Raw genomic sequence first — 20,026 nt, 5'->3', positions numbered from 1 at the left:
TTGAGTCAAAGACTGGGACTGACTGACCAGCATCCTCATCCCCTATCCACAGAAAACAACTTTTCTCCCCCCCTTGAAAATGCTGTTTTAGTAGTCTTAACACAAATAGCCTATAAGATATAATACAAAATTTAATAAACTGCTATTCAAATCAGAAGACATCAAATCAAAAATAAGCTGACAAGGCTACAAATCTGTGCAAGCATTAGTCGTCCTCTTTTGGTACTTTACAGTTTTGATACTATAAAAAAAAAAGAAGTTCGATACTCCATTAAGGTGCCATTTACTTCTTCTCTGCTTCCTCCTCTTTCAGCTATAAATAGCATGTTGTCCGTGCTGTTAAACCCAATCGCCACCTTACTCAGCATCTAAACAACTTCATAAAGATATAATCTGTTTGTCTATTTACAGACCATCTTAGCAGACTTTAGGAAGTAGAAAACATTTTCATAAAATCATGTATGTTAAACCATTAGAATGCCAACACACCAGATCTACTGAGCTAAAATATGACATCGGTGATCGTCCTCTTATGATACACTGCATGACATGATAGATGGACCAATTTCTCCAAGGCTCACTCGGGCATTTGATAACAGGGCAAAGAAAAGGCTGAAAAGGGTTGCTACTAAACCAACATAAAATCATCTGTTCCAAAAACTGTACTCTGAGAAATGATTACAGCCCGTTCTGACCAAGGCTATCAGCTTTACAAATCATCCCCTGTAAAACTTGACTATCCACCCACATCCTCATCTTCTGTTACAAAAAGGAAAAAAAAAATAAAAATCAAATGTATTACTATTACTGATACACAAATTATCATTTTGTGGGTAAAATATTCCTTTAAATAAGGATGAGTACATTCTTAATTATGGTTAGCACTGTATCATTATACTCATAGGTTAAAAAAAGGTTGTATCTAATTTAACTACCACCGCGCATGCGCGTTTGTAACCCGAATCCAACTCAACCACGATGTAACGGCGTGATCAACAAGTGCGTGCTAGGTGACGTGAAGATGGTCAGATAAGGGAATTTTTGCTACTAAGCTAACTTTAGCTTTGACAACAAGGACAAAGCGGCTGCCACAAACCGCTAACGTTACATATGCTAACGTTTAACGTAGCAGTGGAATGAACCAACAATGGACACCCATATCAAGTCATCACATGGATTCTTCCAGCAGCTCCCGTCTGAACAGGTGGGTCTATTAGCTGAAAGTGTGGTGTCACAGACTGAAACAAGGTTGTCAAAGCATCAGGACAACAACATGAGCCGCAGAAAAGGTATATATTAAACTTATTAATCGATTTTTGGTGGTTATTGTGAGCTAGGGTAAGATTAGATAACTAATTATTAATATTTAGCTCGCTACTTGTCACTCTCCACTGCATTAACTTATTTACCTACAGCTATCCAGTGCACTGTTCTATCAGTTTCACATTGGGAAAACTACTAGCTACCCTAGTGAGAAATCTGGGTTACCGAAAGCTACTCAGTAAAAGTAGGAAAGAAAAGATTAAATTGATAATGTATAAAATACTCCACTATTCATGGGAAAGTGCAGGAATGTCAGCGTTGGTATTGTATACACTCACTGGCCACTTTATTAGTTACACCATGCTAGTACCAGGTTGGACCCATTTTGTCTTCAGAACTGCCTTAATTCTTCATGGTATAGATTCAACAAGGTGCTGGAAACATTCCTCAGATTTTGGTCCATATTGACATGATAGCATCACACAGTTGCTGCAGATTTGTTAGCTGCACATCCATGATATGAATCTCTTCCACCACATCCCACATGAATGTCACAGCTGAAATCAAGACTTACCAGACCAGGCAACATTTTTCCAATCTTCTATTGTCCAGTTTTGGTGAGCCCGTGTGAATTGTAGCCTCAGTTTCCTGTTGTTAGCTGACAGGAGTGGCACCTGGTGTGGCCCTCTGCTGCTGTAGCCTATCTGCTTCAAGGTTCAATGTGTTGTTCATTCAGAGATGCAGACCTTGGTTGTAACAAGTGGTTATTTGAGCTACTGCTGCCTTTCTGTCATCTTGAACCAGTCTGGCCATTCTCCTCTGACCTTTGGCATCAACAAGGCTTTTCACCCAGAGAACTGCCGCTCACTGGATATTTTCTCTTTTTTGGGACCACCCTCTGTAAACCCTAGAGATGGTTGGGTGTGAAAATCCCAGTAGATCAGCAGTTTCTGAAATAATCAGACCAGCCGGTCTGGTACCAACAACCATACCACATTCAAAGTCACTTAAATCACCTTTCTTCCCCATTCTGATGCTCGGTTTGAACTTCAGCAGGTCGTCTAGACCATGTCTACATGCCTAAATGCCTAAATGCATTGAGTTGCTGCCACGTGATTGGCTGAATAGCAATTTGTGTTAATGAGCAGTTGAACAGGTGTACCTAATAAAGTGGCTGGTGAGTGTACAATGTCCATCTGTCAGAAACCTGCTTTAGAAACGAGAGTTTGGGTGGGGCCATGTAACTTCTAAAGCAGCTTGCAACAACTTCTCGAAACATTTGTTGATAAATAGTAATAATCAATACTTTTGAGTAATTGTGGTCAAAGGGGGTTTAATTACAGTGGTGAAGCAATGGTAAAATGAAAATTAAAATCATTCCTTACCTTACCCAATTTGATTACATGTAGATCACTATTCCCCAACACTACACATGATACTGACTTTGTAATGCAAAAGTTGCTGAGTTATTTGTGATTTAACTTGCACACTTGCTGTTTTAAGTTAGTTTGCAAAAGTAATGTTGTCATATAAAAACACAGTATGCACAATTACTTTGTCTGAAGTTCAGTATAGTAGGCTCCGCTCCAGTACTTAAAATCCCCTGCTTGTCCGCTGATTACCATTTAAATATTATCCAGACTTCAGCATTTCATCACAGCTTCATCATAGCATGTGCATGTAGATCTTAGTCACAGCAGTCATTTTGACTCATAGCAGGAAAAGCACCACCGTTACTAATAATGTTAATGATGGCTCAGTTCTACAGCAAGGCCGTTCTATTCAAGTGTCCCAGTAAGCCCTGACAGTGAGCCAGCCTGCACAATAGACCTTTTTCAATGGCATTTTTGCATGTCAGTACAGGAAAGCACAGGTGTAATTAATGATAAAAATAACGAGCACATTCCATTAAGCGTTAGTTGAGCTAGTTGCAGGGCCTTTGTATTGTGTGTACTGGCTCAATAGCTTTTAACTAAAATTGTTTCACCAGTGTTTTTTCTGCTAATGTCTGCTGTGGAACAGGTAAATACCAGGACCCTGAAACCAAAGATTATAAATGGATTTCAGCCATTGTTAATATTTTTTTATTTACACAAGTGCTTTTCCTATTGTGACATGTCAAAATGTCCTCTATGGAAAAGGCCTATTTAGATTATCAAGAATGTAAAGATGCGTTGGATTACATTCATATATGTTGGCATACACCAATCAGCCAAAACATTAAAACCACTGGCAGGTGAAGTGAATAACCGTGATCATCTTGTTACAATGCAATGTTCTGCTGGGAAACTTTTTGGACCTGGCATTCATATGGATGCCATTTCATGCACTTCACCAACCCAAACACCTTTGCAGACCAAGTACACCCCGACATGGCAACTGCACTCCCTGACGGCAGTGGCCCCCTCAGCAGGACAATGGCCATGCCACTCTACAAAAACTGCTCAGGAATGACCCGAGGAATGTGACAAAGAGCTCAAGATGTCGACCTGGCCTCCAAATACCCCAGACCCCCATCTGATCAAGCATTTCTGGGACATGCTGGTACCCCAGAGGTACCGCTGATCCAAGATGGGGCCTCCTTGGATCGGACTTGGCTCTGACTTGTCAAGGCATGGGCACAGGACTTCTGGGGGGTTCTGTCAGGCACCTTTTGAGATCTTTCGTTTGTGAGGTGTGACCAGCACATCCCACAGATGCTCATTCGGATTGGGATCTGGGGACTCTGGAGTCCAGCTCAACGGCTTGAGCCCTTTGTCACGTTCTTGGGGCCATTTCTGAGCAGTTTTATGGTGTGGCATGGCGCATTGTCCTGCTGGGGGGGGGCACTGTCATTGGGCAGTGCCGTTGCCATGAGGGTGGTGTACTTAGTCAGCAACAGTGTTTGGGTGGGTCCAACTAATCAAGGGCATCAACAATGGCAGGACCGAAAGTTTCAGGCAGAACATTGCATTGTAACAAGAAGTGTTATTCACCAGTGGTTTTAATATTTTGACTGATTGGTGTATTTGTGCCTATACATACTGGATTTTCTCACTTTGTAATTACAGCTTTGTTGTTGAATTCGTTGATTTATTCATATCACAGTTAGAATTATCCAAAGTTAGCTTGATAAACTTATAGGTTTCTTTATAATGGTTCTACATTTTCAAGGTTAAAAGCTATGCTGTTGGTAGCACCAATTCTGTTGGTCTGCAGGCCTCCCTGTCTATCTGTCGGTACTATCCTCTCTCTCTCAGTGGGATCACTCTAATCCAATCCCAAATATATTACCTGGTCCTCACTGAGATAAGGCATACTGGGGGATGTTAGTGTATCCATATGAATTAAATGGACGATAGCTCTATCAAGATCATCCAGCAGGTCAAGGCTACTCTGCAAGAGGGTATGATGTAGCCAAACTGATTTTTTCCATACAGCTTCCCCTTTACTCCACCCCACGTTATCACCAGCCACCCACACTGAAGGAAATAAACACACCTACCTTTGACGTATACACATGATCATCTGCAGGTTTTTTTTTTGGCAGGTGCGAGCCATGGTTCACTGTGTCCTTTACACCTTTCCAGTGTGCTACAAGTTCACATTATTTGAACTTAAACCAATTAAATCTGAACCAACACACCACTGATTCTTAAAGCATATCCAATCAGATTACAGCTGACAAAGATGCTTAAACATGGAGAAATATCCCTGAGCTGATATAATTTTAGGGTAATTTAAATAATACGTATGCATTATTTGGCTTTGCCTCAGCATGAATTAAATAGTTCTTGTTTATAATGATGCATCACAGTTGAGTCTAGCTCTCAGCACTTGACTCTGTGTCTAACCCAGCGGCCAGTGCAGATCAGACTGCTTATCATGTGTAGACAGCCTAATACCCACACAGTCAGAAATGCCCATAAGCAGACCTAAGTTCACTGTCTGAAATTCAGTTTTTAGATTTGTGGCTTGGTTTATGGTCTTTTAAAAGAATCTGTTCCATACCTAAGATTAATTGTTGCTGGTAAAGGGGACATGCCAACACTTGCATCTTGAAGTAAGAACCTTTTAGTTGGTCTCGGAACATAATTAAAAACAATGGCATGTACAGAACAAAGGCTGAGGAGGATTCAGGTGTTATTAAAGCCATTTATTGCTGCACATTCAGCTTCTCCGGACAGTCAAGAGTCCCACAGAGAGTTTGACAATATTGCTGCTATTGGCATTTGAATAAGATAAAAGTTTTTTTTAATTTTTTTTATTATTTATCCATGTGTTGTTTTCTCAGTTTTGCTTCTGGGATACTATTCGTTTAGGTCGTATGCTTAGATGTGTGTGGTTTTAATGGACGTGTTTCTTCGTATTGATAGGAAATCAGTGATACCCTGACACGCAGTGACCAGAGCAGTTGTGAAACGTCCTGGAGGAGTTCCAGATGGTCTGCCAAGAAGGTCCACCATTGGTCCACCGTGACCATAATGCAACGATCACATGGACGATCCACCCCATGGACGCTTCACAGGTGACGTCACACAGGTAAAGTGTACCACTTCACCTGTTGTTGATGAAAACAGAAAAAGTATTACAGATGAGACTAAGTTCAGGAACACACAAAGTCAGACATTTGAACACAGTGAAAAAACACGGATTCTTTGTTACTTATGTTGGTAAGAGAGAAGATGAGACTTTAATGGCCTGGTGGGGAAATTCATTGTTAAACCTGCTAAGAGCCAAAAAGGATTACAGTTAAGATGTAAATATAAAACATGTAAATTAAGAATAGGGTTTGATATGAACATTTGTGTATTGTGAAAATCGTCTGATTCCAGTCGCTAGCCGATCGATTGGTGCATCTCCAAGCAACAATTTATCACACATCATATCTGGTCAGTCCTAATACAATAAAAATGTATTCTCCAATAGGTTTGCTAAGAAAGTGCAATGGATTTTTCAGCTTAAAAATGATCCTTTGACCATATACAGTTTAAAGTAGTTTTACTGTTCATTACTGGGCAGTGAAAGTCAGCTCAAATTATATTGTAACACATTGAAAAGGTTGGATTTCTTTCAGTCGGATTCAAGTATGGCGGAAGTGCTGAGAAAAAGACAAATAATAACATTGTGGTTCAGGTAGAAAAAAACTAGTGGGTGTAATTTTAAAAGTTACGTGCACCTATACATATACACAGAAAAAGATATCGGCTCAAATGTCTATGTTACCTAACCCTACTCTACTGGAGGGGTGGGACACCATTCTTCCAAAAGACATTCCCCCATGGTCCTCTGATGGTGGTGGTGGTGGTGGACAGCACTATCAAACACGTTGGTCCCAAATTTCCCATAGGTGTTCAATTGGGTTGAGATCTGGTGATTGTGAAGGCCATGGGATATGATTCACATTATTTTCATAGTCATCAAACATTCAGTGACTCCTCATACCCAATGGATGGAGGGATTGTCATCCAGTGATTACTCCAGTGACCCTTTCCTCTAAGGGACAAGTAGGTTCAAACCATGGCCGCAAAATGCCCCTCACAACATAACAGAGCCTCGAGATCCCCTCACTGTAGGGGTCAAGATTTCAGGCCTGTACTGTTCTCTTGGTGTACGCCACATGTGCACTCGCCCACACGTTAAGAACATGGTGAATGACATCTCATCGCACCATATCACTTTTACCACCTCTCTGTAGTCCAGTGCCTATGGTTTTTGCACCAGTGAACTCTCAAATGTGCATACATCTTTATGGGTTTATGCTCTGCAGCCCTACTATAATGTCCCTCTCTGAGTCATTGTCGACAGACTGTTCTTGCTGACGCGGTCTGATCACGTCCTGACATTCTCAGTCACCTGAGGAAGTGTTGCACTTTAGTTTTTTCTTTAATATCACGCTGATGCACGAGTATCGTGGTTGTCAAATGTACGCTGATGCCACTTAAGTCACTGTCCATATTTTAACACTAGCCAGTTGAGCAGTCTCTGTGTCTGAAGCTCCTGCTATCTGTGCCATGAACCCTTGAATGAACCCTTTCAGAGTCACTCGGGTCTTTATCTTTTGCCATCTTAATACAAAATCAGAATCAACTGGGCCTGCTCAGCACTGACATGCCGCAGAGTAGGATTCAATGTTGATTTCTTAATGTACACTTCACTGCCTCCTCTTGTTAAGTACTGTAAAGTATAGAAGGTGGTGGTATATACAGTACAGAAGGTGGAGGTGGTAAAGGTAGCAACGTTTTGTTTAGTTTGCCTGGCCACAGTGCGGTTTAAAGTCAATGTGATACAGTTCTTGTTGCAGACTTGTTCGTTTGCCAGTGTGACTGTACCAGCTTTGATTTTTTTTCTGGGGTGTTGCAGTCTACCTTTATGGGGCTATGAGCATGGAAGGAAATGCTGCCTTTCAGATGTGAGACTTTATTAACCCAGCACATGGTTACTAAAAGGTAGTGTGTCTTGAAAGCATGACAGTTTCATCAGTGTTGTTTCAAGAATTAGCATTTCTACATCAAAAAGCTTTTTGCCATTAAGGAGAAATTATTAAATATTTTAGCTGCAAGGAAAATGTCCCTTTTACCAAGTGCTTATCTGAAAAAAAGAGAAAAAAAATAGAAATATTAAATATTAGTGATGGCATAAAAAGTAATTTCATTTTCCTGTGTGTGCTCTTAGACTCTCTACATTTATTACTAATTCATTTTTTTCTCCTCAACATTTCACAATATGATGTTTTATCATAATCATCTCCACTAGAGAATAACAAAAATGGTAAGGATGAGCAGATCCAGTCTTTCTCAGTCTGTGTATGATATTAGTGGCTTTAGGATTTGGTGTTATATATTTATTGTGACCTCTAGCGGGTGGCTGCCTTTTCTTATTTTGCTATATCCTTCCCTGGATTTGTAATTATCAGTAAACTTGTAATAGAGCTGGTTGGAATGTTCCCTTGTCTTTATGGTGTAGTTTGTAGCAGAACATTTAATCACCTACAGTTTGGCTTCCCAAACACAATCATATTTAACCTAAAATCAATTGTCACATGTTGATTACTGACAGGTGAACTTTATTCAACATGAGTCCTCTGAAAACAATTGGTTGCATCAGTGATGATTTTGATGTGCCATAGTAATATAATGGTAAATGTTCAGTATGTATATTGGTAGAAACAGAACATAATATATTACAAATATTTTCTTTAATGAATAATCACTTGAAAATAGAATCGTTATATTTTTGTTGCCTTAGAATAAGCCGTTAATGTCTACATAGGGAGCAGGTCCTCATTAATGTCCTCATTAAATCTCAATGCTCACAGCCATGTTTCTACCAGTAGCCGTGGGCGGACAACCACACACTGGCTCAAGAATCGGCCGCTCATGTATGCGTTTTCGCATCAGCCTCCGTAGTTAGGAGCCCATCTGTGAAGAGTAATGTTGGAAAACACTGATTTATTCAGTGTTTAAATCACCTTGCCAGTTTGTTTTGGAGAGGAAGAGACCTCTGTGGATAATTTGGCACCCGCTAAAAACCTCCTTAACAATGAACACTGAAGGAATTGTAACTGGGAGTAGTTTCAGCTGGTAGCAATCTGCCATACTCACCGCTATATAGGGGTGGGGGGGAAAATTGTTACAACATAGTATTGCGATTTTTTTGTGTGACAATATCATATTGTCATACAGTGCCATGTAACGGTTTTTAAAATTATATAGATTATTAATATTACAAATACAAACTAAACTTTAGGTAACCTACCAGAATAATGTAATCATTTGCTTTTTCAGTCCAGTGCAAAAAAACATGGCTGAAGTGAGATGAACAGACTGAAAACTTTATCCTATTAGATAAAACAGATGTTGACAAGGTTTTCCTTTGGGTACATAATTTACAGTTAAAAAAGGTAATAAATCACAATAGATTTTATCGCAATACTCAGCATATCGCAATATTGCTTCGTGGATCATCTGGTGATTCCCATCCCTACCGCTATATGCTGCTAACTCCCCATAAATCTTACTGAACCCCTGATAGACCATATTACGTAATTATTAAATGAAGCAGAGTCGGCTGTTATTTACAAGACGCATAGTATAGACATATTGTGCCTTATTAGTATCTCTGACCAGTTTCTTACTGACCAAGTAGTGGTGAGTAGGACCATTTCTTCTTCTGTCGGCAAATGAGCAGGGATCTCTTGTTGCCCACGGCACGGGGGAAGCCAAACACCATTAATTTGCACACAGGTTGATGACACAAAGCTGGTTAAAATTCAGCGAAGGTTCCCTTTTAAGATAAACTTGTCAGCTTAAAGGGATAATTAAAGAAAAAAAAAAAAAATCAAAAGTTTGCCATCTATTAGGGCCGTAACGGTACATGTATTTGTGTCGAACTGTTCAGTACGCGACTTTCGGTTCGGCACGAACCTGTACCGAATTACTGGGCGCAGGATATTATTTTATTTTATTTTATTTTAATTCCGTTTTTGCGAGCCGAACCATTTAAAATATCTAGTTCCCCGACGGACATAATTGAGTGACGGACCGAGTCCGACCGTAAATCTCCGCTTTCACTTTGTGCAGCGCATTCTCGCATTTTGACAACATGGCAAGTGAGCCTGACGAACCTGAAGACCCACCCGCAAACCTTAAGTCCTCCGTTTGGGAACACTTTGGTTTCAGGGTAAAATACGAAGATGGAAATAAACAAGTGGACAAGACAAAAGCAGTGTGCCGACACTGCAGAACAGCGGTCGGGTATGTACTTGGAAACACGTCTAACATGCTAACGCATCTAAAGCGACACCACCCGAGTTTGAACGTTAACCGGCACGACTAGAAAAAGCAATCTGGTGCAAACTACGATATCGTCGTCGTTTAAAAAGAAAGAGCGTTTCCCTGACCATCGCGCTAAAGAAATAACCAACGCCATTGGAGTTGAGTAAAATTGTTTAAGCTGCACTTTAGATATAAGCATGTTTTGTTTACTGCACTTTAACAAAGTGGGAAAGCTAAGTAAGTTCCTAGTAAAACTGAATCTGAGCAGGCTTTAAAGCTGACCAGCTGCACTATACTTTTTATTTTAATTGAGTAAAACTGTTAAAGCAGAAATGTATATTTATATTTTTCATTCAAAAAATGTGTTAAAAAAACAGCAGGATTTTATTTTTCACTTTTATATTTCTATTTTCATTCAAACAATGTGAAAAAGCAGGATTTTATATATATTTGTTTCATTCAAAAATTGTGTGAAAAGAGTTAACTGCTGTGGTGGTATGTTTTAATAAGGTTACCAATAAGTAAAAGATATTTAATAGTTGTCTATTTTTTTCATTACTGTACCGAAAAAAACCGAACCGTGACTTGTGTACCGAGGTACGTACCGAACCGAGATTTTTGTGTACCGTTACACCCCTACCATCTATTGTTAGCACACCCAGCACCACTGAGCTAGCTAATGTCACAGCGCAGCTAAAGAGGATGCTATTAACAACAAGGTCTGTGGATTATCTTTAATAACAGGGTCATGATTTCTGGAGAGAGATGTTGTTGAGTCTTTCAAATGTATTTTTTGCCGCTTTGAACACTGCAAGCCGAGTGCCATCTAGTCCCTTCAAATTCAAGAGAAGGCAGACATCTCTACAGCCACTATCTTCAGCACTCAGCAACTCACACAAAACCAATCTAGACTGATAAACAGCATTTCAGGTAAGAGAGAAAATGTGTATTTTTGAATTTGGGGTGAACGGTCCCTTTAAGGAATGATGCCTGAAATCTTAACACCCATAGAGAAGTTAAATATAAGCCATGACGTTGTCTGTTTTGTGTGTGTGTGTGTGCGTCTGTATTTGTGAGCACAGCCAGTCGGAGGAGATGGAATGGATGAGTGAGAGATGGCTAAGATGAGAAGCTGTCTGTTTGTGGTCAGAGGATGTGGTAGACTGCTTGTGTTGGGTGATACTTGATCTGATGTTAATGTGCTGCTGTGTGTGTGGGAGGGAGTGAGTTGAAAGAGGCAGAGGGGAAGATGGGCAGATAATCCCGTCTGCTTGATGAGATTGAATGCTGGGATTGATTGATCGCCTAATCATAGGAGGAAATGGGGCTGAAAATGAATGGGACTCTGCCCTTGGCTTGCTGTGGAGCTGGGTGGTTGGGTTGGAGGGGATGTTAGCTGCAGAAAGACATGGCCTTAATGTGCATGGGACCTGATTTCATTTGTGTCTGATATACAGTTATATGATCCTGGCTAAATGATCAAATAAAAAAGGAAGAGGGGGGAACAGCGGAGGGGATGTAAATCAAGCTTTATTGCTGGAATATTACTTTTTCATCTCATCTGAAATGGATGCTTTGAGAAAAGAGCAAGAATAAAAATTCATCACGAATTTAGAACTGTGTGTAGTTACAGATACCCGCTATCCTGGATGTAGTTGATTGACTAGTAATAGGTATTGGATTATGATTATTATGTGTGTAATTGGGTCTCATGCAGCAGCATTCTCTGAAACTTCTCTTACATTATCTCTTAATTTTTTTGTTAAGAGAAAAAAATAAAAGAATTCCAGATTCACCAAATGTTCTTTGACATCTGAATCTGCTCTTACCAAGGTGTGCCGACTGATAAATCCCACTCGATCACGAGTAACCCATCAACACAGGCAGTGCCCCCTAAACATTATATAAGGGAGCGAATTGGAGCGGTGCCACCAAGAAAGGTTGTAAGAAGAAGAAGAATAACTTAAACAGTAGTGAAATCAACGTACTGTTAAAAAACAGAAAAAAGAGACGAAACGTGATTTTCAGTGTCAGTGATGACCTTACAGGAAAATCTATAACCCAGCCATGGCAAAACATTCGTGATACTATAAATGCCGTGTCAGCAGCAGGGGTAAAGGAATTATTCAGATCCTTTGTTTAAAGAAGTATTTCACTGCTGGAATGATTGTCATAGTTACTTTTGAAATTGGTGCGATATGATCAGTGAAAACAAAGAAAAGTGCTGTGGCATACGCTTTTGCTCAAGAGGTAAAAAACCTACAATTACTGCACCGCACTGGACAAGTAAACACTCCCACTGCTGAGTGACGTAATGCGAACTCATCTGTTTGACACAATGTTTCTGAAAACACCCGTGGCTAGGGGTGTAACGGTACACAAAAATCTCGGTTCGGTACGTACCTCGGTACACAAGTCACGGTTCTCGGTTCGGTACGTACCTCGGTACACAAGTCACGGTTCGTTTTTTTTCGGTACAGTAATGAAAAAGATGGACAACTATTAAATATCTTTTACTTATTGGTAACCTTATTAAAACATACCACCACAGCAGTTAACTCTTTTTACACAATTTTTGAATGAAACAAATATATATAAAATCCTGCTTTTTCACATTGTTTGAATGAAAATAGAAATATAAAAGTGAAAAATAAAATCCTGCTGTTTTTTTAACACATTTTTTGAATGAAAAATATAAATATACATTTCTGCTTTAACAGTTTTACTCAATTAAAATAAAAAGTATAGTGCAGCTGGTCAGCTTTAAAGCCTGCTCAGATTCAGTTTTACTAGGAACTTACTTAGCTTTCCCACTTTGTTAAAGTGCAGTAAACAAAACATGCTTATATCTAAAGTGCAGCTTAAACAATTTTACTCAACTCCAATGGCGTTGGTTATTTCTTTAGCGCGATGGTCAGGGAAACGCTCTTTCTTTTTAAACGACGACGATATCGTAGTTTGCACCAGATTGCTTTTTCTAGTCGTGCCGGTTAACGTTCAAACTCGGGTGGTGTCGCTTTAGATGCGTTAGCATGTTAGACGTGTTTCCAAGTACATACCCGACCGCTGTTCTGCAGTGTCGGCACACTGCTTTTGTCTTGTCAACTTGTTTATTTCCATCTTCGTATTTTACCCTGAAACCAAAGTGTTCCCAAACGGAGGACTTAAGGTTTGCGGGTGGGTCTTCAGGTTCGTCAGGCTCACTTGCCATGTTGTCAAAATGCGAGAATGCGCTGCACAAAGTGAAAGCGGAGATTTACGGTCGGACTCGGTCCGTCACTCAATTATGTCCGTCGGGGAACTAGATATTTTAAATGGTTCGGCTCGCAAAAACGGAATAAAATAAAACAAAATAAAATAAAATAATATCCTGCGCCCAATAATTCGGTACAGGGTCGTGCCGAACCGAAAGTCGCGCATCGAACGGTTCGACACAAATACATGTACTGTTACGGCCCTACCCGTGGCAAGACAGAATCTTGGGTCATATTTGATGAGCACTGCTTAGTTTTACTGTTTTATATCTTTTTTTTTTCAGCCTGCTTTTTCACTTTACAGGAAACAGTATAGCGCCCACTTCCTTTTCACGAACTCTTGCTACTACAGCTAAACAGGCCACTAAAATGTTCTTCTGAAAACATATTAGGCGAAAATAGGCAATGGAGTAACTTAATCTTGGTTTATATTTGTTCACCGCTGCCTTTCTGTTTGATAGGAGTTTGGTCTGAGCTTGAGAGAGAGAACAAGAGGGGCGGGTCTGTCTCTTGATGCACTTTTATACTGTGTCCATGGTGGCGGCATGGGTGGTGGGCAATACGAAAATGCAGAAGTACAGCCTGTAGTTCGAGCAACAGCCTGAAAGCCAGCAAAAACGGGTCATCTGGCAGAGTTCCACTTGGAGGGGAGCAGGGAGATCAAGGCACTGGTTAGATGGAGGGAAGTTTAGCACAGTTAATTTACAATACGCATATTAACCACATTGTTAGGATACAAAGCTGGTTGAAAATCGGTTAAGTATCCCTTTAAGTAAAAGTACTAATACAACACTGTAAAAATACTCTTGTACTAGCAAAAGTCCTGCATTGAAAATGTTACTTCGGTAAAAGTACATAACTACAATCAGGAGCATGTATTTAGGTAATTAAAGTAAAAGTACCCAATGCAGAAAATTTTAATTAAAAAAATCCAAATAATTAAATATTGAAAAGGAAAAGCAGCATTTCCTCATATTTGAGGAGCTGGAACCATAAAATGTTTTTGCATGAAAAATTACTTAAATGGTTTTCAAAACAGTTGCCCAATTAATTTTCTAATCCATCCACCAATCATTTCAGCCTCACTTATATATTTTTGTATGGTTTGTGTGAAAAAATGTTAATTTGTAAAGTAACTAAAGCCATCAAATAATTGTAGTGGAGTGGAAGAAAAACTTGGCATTAGATTAAAAGACTTAAGTAAAATAAAAGTACCTCAAATTTGTACTTAAGTACAGTACTTGAGTAAATTTACTTGGTTACATTCCACCAGTGGTCAACAGAGGGATGCACAGTAAATAAAATTAAGTTTGTCAGCCATTAACCCGTCTCATGAAATAGATGTGATCGCTAAAGACGCGTTCTTTGTGTAAAGCCTGCATCAGCAAGGCTTGTAAAAACAGTGTGACGCCATTCAGAATTTGAAAACATGCAATATCACCCAAGGGTTTTTGTAGTCTCAATAGGGATCAGTGGACCAGTAGGATTTATTTAGCCCGCAAATTTAATAAGCCAATTAAAAATAATTACTTCAAAACATATTATAATCTAAATTTGATTATATGATATTAATGTTTTTTTTTGTTCCTCAGATTTAAAATTATTTCCTCGTGTTGGACAAGTTTGTTGACTGTGAAAATTAGATGTTTTTCCTCTTGGGCAATGGGAGCATGGTGTATTTACACTGCGCTACAGACGCCAGCAGTGTGATGAGGCGCTAGGCATGAATTCTGTGCTAAGCGCTGCTGGTCAGACTTTCTTTAAGACGCCGCGCTCATCGCTGTCACTTCAGCCATTCAGTTGCAGTGGAGGAAGGACAAATACCGCAAAGACAAACCATTACATCCTGTGTGTAAGTGCTGAACAACAACAATGGAGGACAAATCTGTTAAAAAATACTTATTTATATGTATATTTGTTAATTTATGTTTCCTCTCATGAACCCACACAGACGTCCTCTCTCTCTGCATGCTTCAGCCTTTTCCTCATCCAGAGCAAGTAGGTGCCAACATATTTACTTTTACGTATGTCCTGTATCATAGTAACCAAAGCATCTCCACTGAAAAAAACGTTGCAACTCCAAAGCACTCTCAGACGCTTTCAGCCAGGTGTTTCCTGAGGAGCACCTGGTGTTTTCAAAACATAGGTGAATCTTAGAATCAGCGCATGCTAACAAAATAAGAACAAATTGTGGATAGGAACAAAAATGAGAGGAATTGTATTTGTGTATTGTTTACTGCATGAGGCTCAACATTTGATTTGCAGTATTTTTTATCTTGACCAGAAGATTTGTTTGGTCTAAGTCTTCACAGCTGGTTTGGGTGATTTTAGAAGGTCTAACAGATAATATGCTCCTGCTGTCACTTTGACTCTGTCCTAACTGCCACATACTTTCTCAAGTGTTGGCAAGGCTACTTAAAAAGGAGCTGGGCATGGTGTCACTCTGGGGGAGCCCAATATGCGCTGTCCCATCTTACACGGAGGACTCTCACCAGTATATTAGAATGGGCAATTTAGCTCTGTGTTTGAGGGTCTTTGCTTTTTGTGTAGCGTCCACAGTTCACAGAGTGAATGCTGCCAGAACACATCAGCCTGTACAATGATTGAAGTGGTGGACTCCGCATGGCATCAAGGCAAAATCAAACCAAACGGTTTGCCTTGTTGTTTCAGTTCGGTGTGCCAACTGTCACTTTGAGTTTGTCTCTATTTCCACGCCACTAAAAGGGCTTTGAAAAGGCAAATACCTCTCAGACTTTGACCATTTATCACAATTTTTCTGCATCTTTGTTGACAGAGTAGCCAAAAAATGTATGACACTAAATGTAACTTAATCTAAACCCAATATAATAAACATTTTCTGCAGATTACATCAGTGTAGTTAAATGTTTTTTTGATTACTATTTTGTAAAGCCTAATTAATTTGTGTATCTTTTGAGACTGTTTATTTTAGTTATCAGTGTATTCATTGCTGTCCATACAGCATATATGTTTTTTCTAGGATTTGAGCTGTTGATTTTATTAATTTATTTTTACTGTAATTAACAGTATATTTCTTTCTTCCTATGTACTGTGTATATTTGTCTAACTGGGTGGGTGGCTGCTGAGTACAATTGTCCTTGTAGGGATGAACAAAGTAGTTGTATTTAATTAAATTAAACTGACTAAATGTTTTATTATGATATAGTATGAATCACAATGTTTGTTTTCAGTTACTTCTGGGTTAAACCCCCCCATGTCATGCACATAAAAAATAAACAGCACTTAGCGAATGCTGTCTCATTTAGGCCTAGTCCACACGGATCCGTGTACTAATGAGTTTTTCAGGCTCTGGTTTCCAAAAAAAATTTGTCCACACGAGTGGTGTGATTAAAAAAATATGATATCCACACGACACTGCAAAACCCGCTACCAAGTGATGTAATACACATGCCAAAGCAGTAGGTGGCGATGGATCTTCTAACGGAAAGGCCATTTTAATCAGAAGCCAGAGTCAATACCGGAATAGGGAAGTGCGGAAAATAACCACAATCCGATCCACAAAAAAGCGCAACCTAATTACACTACCACGAAAGCAGTGACGGGCCTGCCAACAGAGGTCCGACCCGGCCGGATCCAGAATTTCTGTTGGCAGGCCCATCGCTGCTTTCGTGGTAGTGTAGTTGGGGTAGCTAGCAACAGGTGCAGCCTCCTTCGTGGGGCGTTAGGTCGAGCAGCTGGATATGCCATCCAAAGAGATAGCAGCAGATAGCACGCTCACAAATAAAGTTAGCACCAGCATGTTTGTTTGGTCTGCCATTTTACTAGCTATTTACCGTCACTCTGACGTCAAACAATGGAGACAGCTAATAAAATACCACGGTTATTCTGTCTACATGCAACCGCTGGCACCAGATTCTTCCAAAAACTTCACCCTGGACTCCGATTTCAAAGAAATGCGGTTTCAGGGGCCCAAAAGTGCGGTTGCGTGTGGCCAAAAAGCCAAATCGCATAGAATAATACACGGTTTCAGAAGTACACGGGTCCGTGTGGACTAGGCCTTAGTTGTTAGCCATTTCGAAAAAGGCCCACTTAAAAAAACAATAACCGTTTTGCCGACAGACAGGCCTTTCTAATGGGGAACTGACACCGTTACCCCAAAGCCACCAGACTCCATTGACAAAAACAGTCATTTTACTTTGCAGAACACAGAAGTGGAAAAAGTATTTCCAAATACAGCGTCCACCTAAACAGATGTTGATCTTTATAGGTGGCTAAATAAAGTTTGCCCCAGTCCCCATCTACAGCAGTACATTGTTTAGCTTCTGTGCCGATAGATCTGGTTTGTTAAAGACACTAGTAAAGCAACACTGAAGATAAAAACATCAGATAGCTTGGACCAGCATTTTTGATTGTATCTTTAAACCTTACAGTTACAGCTTACAGAGACAACAGAGCACATATCTCCACAATTCAAATCAGATGCCAGTTGTACACCCAAAAGTGAATGTTCGTTTGACGTCACAGTGATTCGGTCTATAACCATGGCATTTAATGACAGAATCTGAGACTGATATGAGTTCCTCCTAAACTCTGCTTTTTAGTATCAGTCGAGCCATGAGATATTTCTATAGTCTTGAAAGGGGAAATTAGACAACCTAGATATGAAAAGAGAAGAAATGCTGAAGTGTTTCATACCTGAAGCTCTGCATCAGAGGCAAATTTGACTGTGATTCAGATTGCTTTATTTTTTATGTGCTTCATTTTGCCCCTCTAATTTTATTATTATTATTATTATTATTATTATTATTATTATCTATTTATTATTATTATTATTATTATTATTATTATTATTATTATCTATTTATTTATTGCCACTTGGGGGCAGTGGAACAAACTGAAAAAACAAACAAACAAGTTGATTGGCTCCTTTTGGTTCTGTTTTGGTCTACACCAACTCCTGAGAAAAATATCCGCCTCTTTCTTTAAATGGAAAAATATTCATTAGTGTAATGGGAGTAAGGGACACCCATCACTGTGATGGTAAATATAACCCTTTAATGAAAAAAAGATCAAAGTTTTAACACTATCAAACAAACAGTTGATAGGCATATAGCGTGTATGTGTGTAGTGGTTTATTTAAATATATCTTAGCCAGGATCCATTAACCAAATGTAGTGTTTGTTGTGGGCCCCCCTCTCTGTCTCCCTCTAGTGTGCAGGCTATATCTGTTGGTGGCTGAGTGGAGGGTTGTAGTGATCCACAGCTTGAAGCCTGAGAGTGGGATGACTGAGGGGGAAATGAGCAGCCCATGCAAAGAAGTGGAGGCACTGTGGGCAAAATGATCAATGGCATTGATCAGCCAGTCAATCCTGGAGTCTATATTCTTCTCTGTTTACACTCTCCCATTGCCACTGTGTTAAACTGAGCGTGCTCTAAGCAGCCACCTTAGGGACCCTCTAAAAGCTGGCCTCACACCCGTCATTGATTGACATGTCGATTATCTTGGAAGCTGTTGACAGCACAGTTGTTAGCCATCTTAAACATTAATGATGATGGGAAGCCGTTGCCTCGAGTTACACTCCTGACTAAGAGAAAGAGAGATTCATTTTCAAGCATAGTAGCACTATGAATGAAGTGAAACATAAAAACTTAAAATAAAAAACAGACAAGTAGCGATTGGTGACACACCAGTACCACTGGTTTATAGTAGCTGGAGACAGCCTGTGCATCTTTTATTGACTTGCCCGTGTTTTCTTTGATCAACAATGTAGGAGCACAGCTTAAACATTGCAAATATACGTTTTACTAGAGGGCTTACTGAGTTTATGATTTTTAATATTTTACATTTGACACACACAGGGATTTTATCTTTCTTTAAACTTAAAAAGGCTGACCTTTTTGTTATGAAATCCAAACCTCCTCAGTCTGGTCATTCACTACTGTGCTCAAAAGAAAAACACACACATAGTAATGCCATTTGGAGGAACATCCATACAGTAAGACAATGCTAAATGACACAGTCTAGCATTGTTTTAACAGCAGATAAGCTGACACATTACCCAGATGATTTAAATACATTTGTATGTTTAAACAAAATGATTCCATCGTTGGTTCTGTGTAGTGATTGTGTCACTTATCGTTGGGAGGGTTTGTGAAGCGTGGATGTCTAGTCATTCCCTTGCTAAGTGTAATCAACACCAGATCGTGTGTGTGTGTGTGCATGCGCGAATGTGTGTCTGTGTAAAAATAATTGTGTTAAGTGTGCAGACTCTACCACATGCCTGGAGCTCCCAGCAGCAACCTCAAACCTGTTTCTTCTTTTATGCGTCATTTACTGCCTGTAAACAGTTTGTGTAAAGCAGTTTATAGATAATTTCTAGAAGTTCCTTGAGCTCTCCGCAATATGCGCTTAAGTTATACAAACTCTTCATTTTAATAGACCCCCAGTGGGCCGACACTGGCCTGGCTGCGGGGACCAGTGGTTGCACCCTAGTAATGCCAATAATCAACCTTCTGCACGATGCTTTCCAAGCAGAGAAGGTGGCAGCAAAGTCTTTGTCTGGGTTTCCTCTTATTTTTTTTTCTTGGTCTTCACTCTTTTTACCTTAAGCTCCTTCTCGCTGCTGCTGCCAGCTTCCACAGGCCTCTTTTGGTTGGTCAACGCATTAAAAATTGTGCTGCCTCTTTACAAGATTGTCTTTAATCTTTTGCCTCTTCCTTGTCACCTCGAAACGTGTGGAGGCTGATATGATAATGATGTGGACCTGTCCAGGG

The 20,026-nt window shown here is 39.8% G+C and overlaps 1 protein-coding gene across 1 annotated transcript in view; it reads left to right on the top strand.

Annotated features, from left to right (window-relative positions):
- The first annotated feature begins 1,042 nt into the window (after positions 1–1,042).
- The window catches only part of LOC126393718 (uncharacterized), a 148,779-nt gene continuing 129,795 nt past the window's right edge, over positions 1,043–20,026 (top strand). The window contains exons 1-2 of the mRNA XM_050050024.1: positions 1,043–1,204; positions 5,619–5,770. Of these exons, the coding sequence (XP_049905981.1) occupies positions 5,740–5,770 (31 nt within the window). The 5' untranslated portion in view covers positions 1,043–1,204; positions 5,619–5,739. The remainder of the gene's footprint in view (positions 1,205–5,618; positions 5,771–20,026) is intronic.

The sequence above is a fragment of the Epinephelus moara genome, chromosome 1 (assembly GCF_006386435.1).
Source record: "Epinephelus moara isolate mb chromosome 1, YSFRI_EMoa_1.0, whole genome shotgun sequence".
NCBI lineage: Eukaryota > Metazoa > Chordata > Actinopteri > Perciformes > Serranidae > Epinephelus > Epinephelus moara.
Note: the sequence above shows the minus strand (reverse complement) of the source record. Positions and strands in the feature narration are given on the sequence as shown.